Source organism: Sus scrofa, chromosome 10, assembly GCF_000003025.6.
Source record: "Sus scrofa isolate TJ Tabasco breed Duroc chromosome 10, Sscrofa11.1, whole genome shotgun sequence".
NCBI lineage: Eukaryota > Metazoa > Chordata > Mammalia > Artiodactyla > Suidae > Sus > Sus scrofa.
In genome coordinates this window covers 6,069,579-6,083,208 of record NC_010452.4, presented here as the reverse complement: position 1 = coordinate 6,083,208, position 13,630 = coordinate 6,069,579, and the positions used below count along the sequence as shown (strand labels likewise).

At 43.5% G+C, this 13,630-nt stretch overlaps 1 protein-coding gene across 1 annotated transcript in view; it reads left to right on the top strand.

The window, feature by feature from the left end:
* USH2A (usherin) overlaps positions 1 to 13,630 on the top strand; it is an 837,143-nt gene that overhangs the window by 579,525 nt on the left and 243,988 nt on the right. Inside the window, 1 exon segment of the mRNA XM_021064292.1 lies at positions 13,103 to 13,301. Coding sequence (XP_020919951.1) covers positions 13,103 to 13,301 — 199 coding nt within the window.

The window sequence follows — 13,630 nt, the reverse complement described above, 5'->3', positions numbered from 1 at the left end:
TTATTGCTAGGGTGAAGAAACACAATTTTGGTTACTGTGAGAAGAATGTTGAAATCTCCAAATATAGTTGGAACAAGTCAAGGACATCCACCTTATCGAACTAGCCAAGGCAATGAGGCAGGAAAAAGAAATAGAAGACATATAGATTGCAAAAGAAGAAGTAAGAAATCTATGCAGATCCAAGGAATCTACAAAAAATTCTTAAAACTCATCATGCGTTTAGCAAGGTTGCTAAATACTAGTTCTGCTTTGACTCACAAATTATTTAGAAGAGGTTTAATTTCCAAATATTTCGAGGTTGTTCAGGGATGTTTTAGATGAATTTCTAGTGCCATTCTGTTCATCTGAAACTCTGTTTTGTGATTTCTTCTTTCGAATTAGTTAAGGTTTATTTCATGGCCTGTAATATGATCTATCATGGTAAATATTCTGTGTGTACTTGAGAATGTGTATTCTGCTATTGTCAGAACATTTTATAAATGTCAATTAGGTCAAGTTGAGTGATAGTGAAGTTCAGGTCATCTGTACACTTAATGATTTCCTGCCTGGTTGTTCCGTCAATTATTGTGAGAAGAATATTGAAATCTCCAAATGTAATTGGGGTCTTATCTATTTCCTTGATGGAACTATCAGTTTTCGTCCATGTATTTTGATGCTTTATTATTAGGCGCAAACACATTTAAGATTGTTATGTCTTGGTAAATTGACCCTTTTACCATTGGGTAATATCCCTTTTTCTTCCTGACAGTTTTCTTCTCATAATATCATTTGTCTAATACTGATATGACTACTCCCATTTTCTTTGGGTTAATGTAATCCTGAGTGATTTTGGATTATTTCCTGCAAGTTTTTTAATATCGGATTGTGATCATCTGAGTCCTGTTAAGAAGGCTGAAGTTTCCTAGTTGGCCAGAATAGCTCAGCTGACAGAGCATTAGACTGAAGGAGGTTGGAGTTTCTGTGTGTTCAGCGGGTGATCAAATGGTTAGCAGAATTCTGTCTTGGCGTATGTGGTCAGTGGCTCCACAGTAGCACTTGATTTATCAAAAGCTTCGTTTGCTGCTTTGAGTCTGTCCCATGCATGCACTTCTCAGTGGCTACTCTGACACCTGGTTGGAGGATTAAGCCATGCTGCAGATGTCACAGTCTCTGCTGCAGGGCTCAGATTTCCTTTGCCTGTGAGACCACCAAGCACGCTCAGTGTAGAGTGGAGTCAGGATTCGTGTTGGTCCGCACACAGAATTAGTAGACCACCTGGCTTTCTCTTCTCTGAGAATCCCTCCATGTTTTTCAAAAGCCTTGGACTCCCCTTCCCAGTTCATTGGCTAGAAAAACATGGCTTCCCTTGGAATTTTAGCCTCTCAGCTTAGCTCACAGTTTTAATACATAGGATTGGGGTTGGGGTGGAGGGGCAATGAGACCAGAGAGAAAATAGAGTGGGAAAAAAAAATAAACCCAAGCCGGGGGTTTTCCTGCCACACATTCTTTGAACTACAGGGGTGGTTCCTCTGGTCAGAAAGCTAGATTTTTCTGAGGCTTCTAGATTCTTTTTTGGCAAGGACTGCCATAGTGCAACTCCTTGGCTGGAGTCATCCTCAGAGCAGGACCCAGAGGGAAAAAGAGAAAATGAAATGAAACAGGGATTTCTATCACACCGTCTGGCTTGCAAAGCCGTTTTGCACTCTGGGCAGAAGGACTGGGTTCCCCTCGTAGATTTTGCCCAGGGCATGGCTCCACAATGGGGCTGCTCTGAGGTTAAAGATGGGAGACCACAAAGGTGGGGGGAACAATAGGCAACTCACCCTATAATGTTTGCTCAAGTTTGCTCCCCGCCCCCGCCCCGATCTGCCTCTACGATCAACTTTTCAGAGTCTTTTGGTGGTTGCTTTTTATAATTTGAGCAGATACTCCCCACCCTCTCCCCTCCCCACTTTTTTAGGGCCACACCCAAGGCATTTGGATGTTCCCAGGCTAGGGGTCAAATCATAGCTACCGCTGCCGGCTTGCACCACACCCACAACACGAGATCCAAGCTGTGTCTGTGACCTACACCACAGCTCCTGGCAACGCCAGATCCTTAATCTCCTGAGCGGGGTCAGGGATCGAACCCACAACCTCTGGATACTAGTCAGGTTTGTTACTGAGCAGAATTTTTAGCAGTAATCAATGGGAGAGAAAGGCTATCACGGGCTTTCTCCGTGTTGATCAGCATAGAAAATCCCTCTCCTCCATATTTTTCTTTATTTCAATGCCGTGGGCATCTTTCTTTTCTTTTTCAGTCCAAGATCTAACGAAAAAACTGATGCAAATCATTCACAACCAGATATTGGCATGTACAGACTTTCCTTTCTTAAAATGATCTATTGTAGCATGGCAACATGTTCCAAAGGCAAGACTCTAATGAGCAGATACAGGCTGCCAAGCCATTAATCAAAATTACACTAACACCAAAGCCGTTAGCCTCCTGTGTGCATGTTATTGTTTGTGTAATTTCATTATTCTTCTGGCAATGTATACTTGTTAGTTACGTTTCTATTTTGGTTTAAGAAAATCTCTTTTATATTAGCAACATGCAAAATCAAGTGTGAAATCCTTCCAGATGGATGTCAGTAGACTGGGTTTGCTTCTACAACCACTTAAAATATTTTGGTTTCTACTACAATGTATATTCTTTGGATTCTTTGTTTATTCTGGGGAAAACATAGGAGTGGGCAAATTTCAACTCTCCATATATTTTAATAACATATACCAGTAGTCTGGAGTTCCTGTCATGGTGCAGTGGAAATGAATCTGATTGGGAACTACGAAGTTGCAGGTTCGATCCCTGGCCTCGCTCAGTGGGTTAAGGATCTGGCGTTGCCATGAGCTGTGGGGTAGGTTGCAGACGTGGCTCAGATCTGGCGTTGCTCTGGCTGTGGTGGAGGCTGGCGGCTACAGCTCCGATGAGACCCCTAGCCTGGGAACCTCCATGTGCCACAGGTGCGGCCCTAAAAAGACAAAAGACAAAAAAAAAAAAAAAAAGCAAAAAAACACATATACCAGTAATCTGCCAGCCTGTTTTCTTATAATCACGGAGCACAGCATCTTTGTCTCCGGCCTCAGCCTTTACCTCGCTTCTGACTACATCATCTTCAGCACAACCACTCACGCACATTTTTTCCATTCTGCATAAACTGAAGGTCCATAGCCTGCCAATGTGGAAAGAGCAGATGAACCCGTCTGCTTTTATAAGTTCCTCCTCCAGAAACAAACTGTTTCTACATCACATTCTGCATACTTGTCATATTCTTACCAGCTGCTTCTCTGTCCCCAAAGGATGCTAACGACGGATCGATAGCCCAGACATGTCTGGCCGTGGCCTACACGTGCCCTGGGTAGTTCATTTATTTGCCTTGGTGGATTTGCTAGAGTGGAATTTAATCAATAGCTAATTCATTAATTCTGGTCCTCGAGAGTGGCGAGCGTGTGCTGGGTGAAGAGAGTGGGCTGGCTCTGGCGTTGATGGGACGGTGACAAACACTGCGGACCCCAGCGTCCCTGGGAACCGGGCTGCCTCTGAAGCGGTCGTAGTCGTTCCCCGTAAGGGGATGAGCGAAGAAAAGAGCATAAACAAGGAAGGGCTGTCCCTGCCTGACTGCGAGTGCTTCACGACGCGTGATTTCCAGGCACGAGGCTCGAGGGAAGCAGAGAGAGAACTCCTATCACGTTCCGCGTAGCCTTTTGTGGGAACGATGACAGTGTTCACAGGTCCAGCTCAGGTTGGGGCCGTATGACTGATGAGAAATTTGAGGCATAACGTCTCTGTAGCCTTCACAAATAATTGTTTAAAAATTTGCCTCAAGCTCCTGAGTGATATAAATGATATTTTTATACACCGACTTCTCGGAAGTCCTTTATGAGAGCAGCATAGGCTCTGTGTCACTAAATGAAGGTTAAACCATTACTATAATGTAGCAGCCCCTCTCTCTTTCTGAAGGACTTAGCTTGGACTCGACGATGGCATGAGAGGTCATAGCTTGTGGAAAAAGAATTTTCCCCTCTATGCCTCAGCAAATTTGAGGTGAAACAACAAGAAGTCTATGTTTTTATGCTCTGACATTGGATATCAGGAAATCTCTCTCGCTATTTTCTCTCTCTGATTTTTTCAGTGACTGATAGCTTGAATACTAAAGTAATAATTTGACAGTTAAAAAAAATTTAAGGAGTTCCCATCGTGGTGCAGTGGACACGAATCCAACTAGGAACCATGAGGTTGGGGGTTTGATCCCTGGCATCGCTCAGTGGGTTGAGAATCCAGCGTTGCCGTGAGCTGTGGGTGGTGTAGGTCACAGATGTGGCTTGGATCCTTTGTTGCCGTGGCTGTGGTGTAAACGGGCACTGCCCCTCTGATTTGATCCCTAGCCTGGTAATGCTATATGCCACCAGTACAGCCCTAAAAAGACATGAAAAAAAAAACTATGTTATATTTTATTTTTTTTTAAAGGGAGGTGTTCCCTGGTAGCTTTGCAGGTTAAGGAGCCAGCAGTGTCATTGCTGTGGCTCAGGTCCCTGCTGTGGCATGAGTTAAATCCCTGGCGCCAGAATTTCTGCATACCATGGCACAGCCAAAAGATGAAAGGGAGAATGCTGAGCTGTAGCTGTAGAATGTCAAAGCATCCCTTCACCCATTGTCTAAAGTCCCCTCCCTTCTTGCCAATGTGGACACCTTTTAATTTGGACTGGAATTTTCTGTTTGGCTCTTAGAGTGCTAGGAGAAGACCTCTGGAAGGAGATCATTCAGATTCTGTTCAGCGCTGTTGTCCATATCCAGTCAGTAGTCTTTTTGGTCATGAGAGCGTTCAGGAATGTATTCTTTGCATGACCAATGCGCTCTGATTCTCAAACACATGGTTTAGGAGGCCTTCCAGAATACGGAGCTTATTCTTAAGACGAACGCCACTCTCTCACCTCCCTCCTTTCCCAAGCCCCTTCTAATGTCTCCACTTTCGCAGCTCCCAGAGAAGGATCTCCATCACTGAGGTTTGGAGAGGCTTTTGCACGCAGCTCAGCAAAATTCAGTTTTTCCTCCCAAGTCACTTTGGTCTTTAACTGACACTTTATCCCCAGCTCCCTAAACACACCTTGGTTTCTTGCCCTGGTTTCATTCCAAATCCATTCATTGCATATCTCATGGTTTTCATCATGCTCGTGTCTCAAAACTCTCTGGCCCTGTGTTCTCCCTAAGCTTTTCTCCCGCATATGTAGCTGTCTATTGACTTTCTGTAGTGACAGCCGCCATCACGTCCATAAGCTCAAGCCTCAAGCCTGACTCCTCTTTTCCAGCATCAGCTGCTGCAACTGAACCACCACTTGTCTATGATCACAGACACATATAGCTTTGATTTTCTTGATCCCCTGATATCGCTAAGTAGCAGTTTTAGTGCATTTGGAGCAATTTCTCATATCCGTTCCTCTGCTCCATTTCTACCACCACAACCCTAGGTCATGCTTTATTCATGTAAGTTTATGGAGCTGTCTCAATTCCGTGAGCTGTAAGGAGGAGAGGCTTTAGTATCTGCCTACTGCCTGCTGCCCTCAACATAATCTTAGGAGGACTTTTAAATCATTTTCAGTTACGAGTCTTACTTTAGTAATTAAGATTCATGATCAAGTATATTACAAGTTGGTTCTCTTACCAGCAAAATATTTAAGCTCACCTGTAGGTCAGAGATTCCACCATTGCAGAGGCTCGGACCTCATCCCAAGTTCACCCTTTCTCTCCTCCTTCTCTTTCTCATCTCTTCCTGTTCAACCAAATGTGTGAGTCCCAGGGTTGGTATTTTACTGCCATCACGGGGTATACATCAAAGCCCTCCGTGTGGGAGGTGGCATTTTTTGGACAACTGTACCTTTTTCTGGAGAAGACTCACGAGGACCCCCACAACGTCAAATTCCCTGACATGAGTGTTGCCCTCTGCAGCTGATCTGTGGTGCCACCAGAGCAGACTATCCCGAAGACTCTTCTTGCCAGAGCCCCCTCACCCCAAAACCCGCTATCATGGACAGTGTGCCTTCAAGGAGGCTTAAGCCTCCCCATCCTGCAAGACCTCATGGGAAACTAACTCATGTGCCATGCTGATGACTGATGGTCTGGCAGTCTTATCTTACCTTGTCATGACAGCGGCTCTAGACAATACCTAGCCATTGGAGTTATCTTAACCGAGAAGCAAGCACCTTTTCTGTGGTCATATCGGCTGCTGACCCCCATGTAAGGCTGACCCGTAAACGCCTTTCTATACTTGCCTCCCTAATCTAAGCAAATTAAGCTTGGCTATTTCTGCATCTCCAGAAGTACCAACCAAGAGAAGCAGGTGCTTCCAGCATCTCTGAGTAATGTATTGATGTATTGGGGCATGTCTAGGGCTGGTCTGGGGGTGGATTTAATGTTACTCTTTGCTAAGGTAGTAACTCCTCTTTCCCTCCGTGGCTCAGAAATCCTCAGTAGTCCCCCAACGTGCTCCAAAATGAAGCCAGGGAGTTCCTGTTGAGGCTCAGCGACAACAAATCCAGCTAGTATCCATGAGGAGGCAGGTCCCATCCCTGGCTTCTCTCAGTGGGTTCAGGATCCAGCACTGCTGTGAGCGGGGGTGTAGGTCGCAGCCGGGGCTCAGATCCTGCGTTGCTGTGGCCGTGATGTAGGCCGGCAGCTGTGGTGCCGACTCGACCTCTAGCCAGGCAACCTCCACAGGCCACTAGTGTGGCCCTAAAAAGCAAGCAAACACACACACACACACGAGGAATGAAGCCAACGTTATTTCTATGGTCCACAGACCCCTGCAAGATCCGCCGTCCCCACCCGCCCTCCCAGCACCCGCCTGGTTCATTTGCCTCGCTTCTCTGCGTAGTCCAGCTCCGGCCTTGGAGGTTCGGCCACAGCCCCTGGACCAGCCCCTGCTCCTCCTGTTCCCTCCGCCTAGAACTTACATCCTCTAGCTTCGCCCCCACTTTCCGATTCCTGCACGGAGGCACCAGGCCTTCTCAGAGCACCCGTTTGACATGTTAGGGACTTAGATGTCTGTTTCCTTACATGTCTGTTTACTGTCCCATCTTCCGCCGGAAAAAATCTAAGTTGTATGAAAGAAGGGACATGGTCTTTCTGGTATGTTCCAGAGTGTGGAATAACGCCACACCCGTAGGAGATACGTCGTAAATCTTAACTGAAGCCCTTACTTTGGAAAACTCTCCTCTCTCTCTGTTTGGGTGCGGTGGGTTCGGGGGCGGGTCAGTGCTAAAGGCTGGCGTTATCCTCGGAAGTCCGCGGAGTCTTGTGGTTCCCTTCGAGAAGCAGGACACCTGTCAGTCCTAAAGGGAGAAACTCTTCCTCCTCAGTGTGGGGCTAAGCTGATGCTCCTCAGCTGGAGAGAAACCCATGGAACATTCCTTCACACTTAAGTGACAGATTAGCTCAGTGATATTTCTCTCCGCCCCGGTCTCTTCCGCTCTAACCTGGCAGGTTATTCATCCCAAGAGGGCTTTTTATTCTGCGGGTCGCGCTACTCCACAGTCACCTTATTTCACCATCGGATTCCTTAGCATGGATCGGAGGGACTTCATCGACTTCCTTCTTAAATTCAGATTGACCTTCCAGAGCGGCCGGATATAAATCATTCAGGCATCAAGTCGGTCACATCACCCTCTCTACGTGGCCAGGCTGCTTCCGACCTCTTGTGTTTGCTTGTGTGTATCTTCCTGCCTAGAATTCTTCCCATCCTCTCCTTGCAAGTCCAGATCCACGTTTCCCCTGAAACCTTCATTGTTAGTGCAGACACAGCCATCTTTGTCTATGTGTTTGTGTAATACTTGCAGCCTGAAAGACACAATTGGACACTTGAGGAGTTCCTTCTGTGACACAGTAGGTTAAGGATCTGAGCAATGGCTCACGTCACTGCAGAGGCGAGGGTTTGATCCCCAGCCCTGCAGAGTTGATTAAGGATCAGGTGATGCCACAGCTGTGGTGTAGGTCACAGCTGTGGCTTGAATTTGGTCCCTGACCTGGAAATTTCCATATGCTGCAGATGCAGCCAAAAATAAAATAAAATAAAAAACCCACTTGATTTTAGAACTGCTATAGAACATTTGACAAGCTGTAGAAGTGCATGTTTTATAGCCCCTCATACTCAAGGGCACAGAGTTTTGTCTTTTGATAGTTTACTGACTACAAGTTATGTTAAACACTCTAGTAGATAATTAAACATTCAATGATTTTATTTGAGAGCAGAGAATTAATATTGTCCTCATATTACATGTATTTATATTGAAAGTATCCTGATCATTTCTGATAACCACGATCTGGAGAAGCATTGACGAACTTGTGTGTTATGTACATAATTGACACAAATGACCAAGTCGAATAGGAATTTTTTTAAAAAAAGGCTGGTGTAAACACAATCAGGGAATCTGGAACTATTTATAATCTAGACAGCTATCTTAAAGTGTATGAAGATATTTTTCTTTTGCCCCAAATAAGAACATTTTGACAAAATGGTGATAAAATATTAGAACAAAATGTTCGCGTGCCAATGGGAACCCTGACTCTTTATAAAAGGTTTTTCTGACCTGTATCATTTTAAAATTTACCAGTAGAAAGGTAAATGATCAAGAAAGGATTTTCAGAGTCCCTATGGGGCTCAGCAGTAATGAATCTGACCTGACTAGTATTCATGAGCACACAGGTTCAGTGTCTGGAGTCGCTCAGTGGGTTAAGGATCCTGTGTTGCTGCAGCTGTGGCTGGCGGCTGCCCCTCTGATTTGCCTAGCCTGGGAATATCCATATGCTACAGATGCAGTCCTAAGAAGACCAAAAAAAAAAAAAGGAAGGAAAGCAAGAAACGATTTTCCCATACTTATTTCCCTCTTCAGTGTTATTTTGCACTTGAATTGAAAGTGGTGGTTGATTAGTGTGGTGGTGGCCACAGGAGTATGCAGCAAAATATTAAGTCTACCAACAATACGTAGGAATTAAAAAGGAATAGCTCCAACTTGACTGTCCAAACACTCAATGAATCCCTGTGAAAAAATGTGTGTAAATATGGTGGCTTTTATAAGAAGCTATTTTGTTTGTTTTTTTCTTTTTGCACCTGTAGCTATAACATATGGAAGTTCCCAGGCTAGGGGTCCAGTTGGAGCTGCAGCTGCCGGCCCACACCACAGCCACAGCAACACAGGATCCAAGCTGCATGTGCGACCTATGTGTCAGTTTGTGGCATCTCTGGATCCTTAACCCACTACGCAGGGCCGAGGATTGAACCCACATTCTTGTGCAGACTACTTTGGATCCTTAACCTGCTGACCGACAATGGGAACTCCCAGAAGCTTTATTAAAGTAACTTAAATTTCATCCTCTAGCACTCTGGGAGCTAAATAAACTCTAATCATTACTTTATGAACAAATCCACCAAAAAAAAAAATCCATTTTGAAGATTCATGATCTGTTTATATTTCCACACAAGCATACCTTTACCAAATATTAAAACGAAAAAAAAAAAAAAACCGAGTTCCTGTCTTGGCACAGCAGAAACAAATCTAACTAGGAACCATGAGGTTTCAGGTTTGATCCCTGGCCTCGCTCAGTGGGTTAAGGATCCGGCATTGCCGTGAGCTGTTTGTGTAGGTCTCAGACACGGCGTTGCTGTGGCTCTGGTGTGGACCGGCGACAACAGCTCCCATTAGACCCCTAGCCTGGGAACCTCCATATGCCACGGGTTCAGCTCTAAAAAGACAAAACGAACCAAAAAAAAAAACCTTCAGGGAGTTCTTGTTGTGGCTCAGAGGGTTACAACCCCTGCTAGTATCCAAGAGAATGCGGATTTGATCCCTGGCCTCCCTCGTAGGTTAAGGATCTGGCATTGCCATGAGCTGCAGTGTCGGTCTTTGACGTGGCTTGGATCCCCCATTGCTGTGGCTGTGGCATAGGCTGGCAGCTGTGGCTCCAATTCAGCCCCAAGCCTGGAAACTTCCATATGCTGTAAGTTCATCCCTTTAAAAAAAAAAAAAAAAGAAGAAGAAGAAGAAAAGAAAATTTCAGCTTGTTTCCCCAATATTTGACATTAGTTCCTGTGATTTAAGAGTATTCCTTCTATTTTTGTCTTAAAACATCCAAGCAATGAAACTGTTAATCCAGCTAAGAATGATGCGTATTTCTCAGAGATGTCTTTCATTTCAAATCAACAACCAAAAGGTCTTATGATGGCGTTCTCATGGGTGCTAATGAGAGATGGACAGGTATTCAGCCCCCTCTTCCTCTTTGATTTTGTACGTTCGTGTACCTGACGCAGATCCTCAAAATCAAAGTTGCTGATGCGCTCACTGAAAATATGGGTGGTCTCCCCTCAGCGGTTTGCTCTGCAAGAAAGACAAGTGACAACGGCGCGGTGCTTTACATGGCGTTTTCTAGGCCAGTTCACCTGCTGTTGCGGATGTCAGATCCTTGAGCGTCACATAAATGTGATCTTTTCTGTAGCTGATTATGCAATGAATACAAAAGAGGTATCTGCAAACCGTGGAATTAATTTTGAGAGTTGGATAAAGACCTTAGAATAATAATGGCGCCTGCACAAGTCACCTGTAAAACCATTCTCTCGTAGGTGACATTAATTTCTTATCTACAAAGTCTTATTAGTGAATGTGTTATGTTTGTACCTCCAAGAAAATGAAATCATTTTCGTTTTTTCTTTTTTAGCAGTCTATTAAAATGTCAAGGTTTATCTTGACTGCTTCTTTTTAATGTAACTGTTTGGACCTAATTGAATTCCTAATATGTGATGTCACTTAGAATTCTGAAAGGGTCCAGTCATTTGGCCTGTAAAGATAGACTTGTTCAAATGAAAGGTATAACAAAAATATTATTTTACACAATGGCAGAAACATGGTCAACATAAGTTATTGTGACAATTTATTTTAAGATCTTTAAAGTGTGCAGACTAAGCTGATCTGTGCTTGCAATTCTCAAAGTACTAACTGAAGTGTTTTATAGGTAAAGATAACCTGTAACCATGTGTGAATGGTTGTTATGGTTGGAAATTCTAGAATTATAAAAATAAAATTAATCTTGAGTGTCAGAGTTTCACCCTCTTTTTGGAAAGCAATAAGAGCGAAAGTAATTTTTTACCTTCTCCTGGTGTTTTGCGTGGCGTTCTTTGCTCAACGGTGAGAATATGTCACATCCAAGTCACTGGGGCTTTATTAATGACTTTACTTCCTCCTTATAGATCTTTAAAAAAAGTACTGAAGATAGTACAGGTACGTCATCTAGGCTGAACCATTCTGGCGAGTAGACATGATGCGGAATTGAAGTTCTACAACCCCAGAGTTCCCTGGTGACTTTGCGGTTAAGGATCCAGCATTGTCACTGCTGTGGCTCGGGTTCGATCCCTGGCCTGGGAACTTCCACATGCAGTGGGTGCAGCCAAAAAAAAAAGAAAGGAAAAAAATAAATTAATAAAGTTCCATAACACTAATCCGAGAGTAAATCCTGTAATTCAGGGCTGACTCCTGTGTGAATAGCTTCATGTTATGATCTCATTCAGGGCAGCGAATGAATTATTAACAGATCATTGAAAATGCAGTAACATTTCGGTCCATTGTTATGCCTGCATTGTATACCAGCCCACCCAAAACAACATAATTATACGTTTAGAATCAATTGTGGCTCAATTTTTAAAAAACAAACATCTTCAAGGATGTAATGGTAGAAAGGTATTCGTTGTAAGAAACCCCAATTCCTGCATCTCTGACCACAAAACATATCTGATCATGGTATATAAAAAAATGTGTTGGAGAAATAAATCTGTTTCTGGGAGTCAAAAATTCAGTATACGTGGAGGGATTCTATCCTATCAACTTTTATCAACGGATGAAACATAAATCTTATGTATAAATAAATAAATGTATTGATAAATTTCCTCAGTTAACTTATCAACTGAAAAAAATTTTTGTGGCTGTAATTGACAAAACCCCCAACAATAGAAGCCGGAGTAAGTAGTTCTAGAGATAGACCGTTGCTGGCATGGGTTCAGTTATTCCAAAGACAGCAAAGGCAACTTTGTGATTCTTTATGCTCTTTCTTAAATGTTTGCAAGATGTTTGAGATGCTCGCTGAAGCTTCAGACATCGCATGTAGCAGAAAGAAAGAAAAAGGGAAAGGCAACAGCCATGTCAAGAAAGCTCAGATTTCCTAGGGGCGTTTATTGGAATCCCACCGTCTTCTGATGCATCTCGCTGAGCAGAGCTGGGTCACAGCCCGAGTCCCTGCTGAGGGAAGGAAGACAAAAGAGAAAGCGATTCTAAGTGGGGAGTAGGTCTGCCGCAGATTCTAATGTTCACCTTATTTATTGAGTCAAATTCTTTGTGTCTTACTTCGATTTATCCACCAAAATTTTCTATTGATCTTCCTGAGTAGCCACAAACAATGATACTCTATTTTTTGCCTCTGAAATTTAAAGTGGGAAACCACTGGATCCATGTCGTGTTTTTCTCCCAACAGTTAAGTAGTGGGGGGCTGGAGTGTGGCTCTAGGGAACACAGTGTGTCCGGTTTTGTGTCCCTCTTCTATATGTGAACACAGGTTTCTCTTCTTTGGGGGTGTTTTCCCATGTTGTTCCTTTTCATGTAATATTTTATTCATTTCGGAATCTAAGTTCATGAATGACGTTGGTCATACCGTTATTGCTGTATACGGAATTTAATACAAGTTTTGTTCGTAAAATAAAAAAATAAGTATTATTATTATTATAAAAATATTATTATTTATAGTTTTTATTATAATAAAAACAATAATAAATAAATGGTTTTGATTGATTCTCAGAGCATAGGCTATGGTAATGGCATAGATGAGTGTGTGTGTGTGTGTGTGTGTGTGTGTGAGTGTGTTCCTTTGTGTGTGAATAAATATATGTATATATAATTATATATATATATTCCTTTGCCCCAGATTTTTAATTAGGAAGCTGTTGATGCAAGAGACCTTTTGACCAAGCCTGAAGACTAATTGAAAAGTAGATGAGGCCGATAGCGGCGATGTCAAATGTTGTCTTTTCAGAAGCATCGATTATTCTGTCCATTGCAGATCCCTTCGCATTGATTGGGCGTCTCCAGGGAGGCCCAATGGCATCCTTCTCGGATACGATCTCTTACGGAAAACATGGCGTCCATGCCCTGAGACCCACAAGTTAATCGGGGGCCACAGTGGTGAACTCTGCAAGGCAGTGAAGTGTCAACAACCAGAAACGCTCTGTGGACACAGGTGCTACTCTCCTGAGGCTAAGGTGAGTCTTTTCAAACTAGTCAGTGAACTATGTTTTCCTGACTAAACACCCCAGGTGACATCCCTCGCTTCTCAAACCATGGCTTATGATAATTAGTAGTTCCCCTCGTCTAGCAAGAAGACCCCATGGAAAAGAAAAGATGCTTATACAAATCCTACCTTCCTCCTGAATGTTTTAGCCTTCTCACTTTCAACGTCTGCCCAGGAAAACTAGTTTATTGAAATGATAAGAAGCCTCCCGAACGTGTGTCTGCTTGAGTGACTTGAATTTTCTTTGCAGCAGATCCACTCAGCTACAAGTGGGTGTCTGTTGACGTGACACCAATGAGG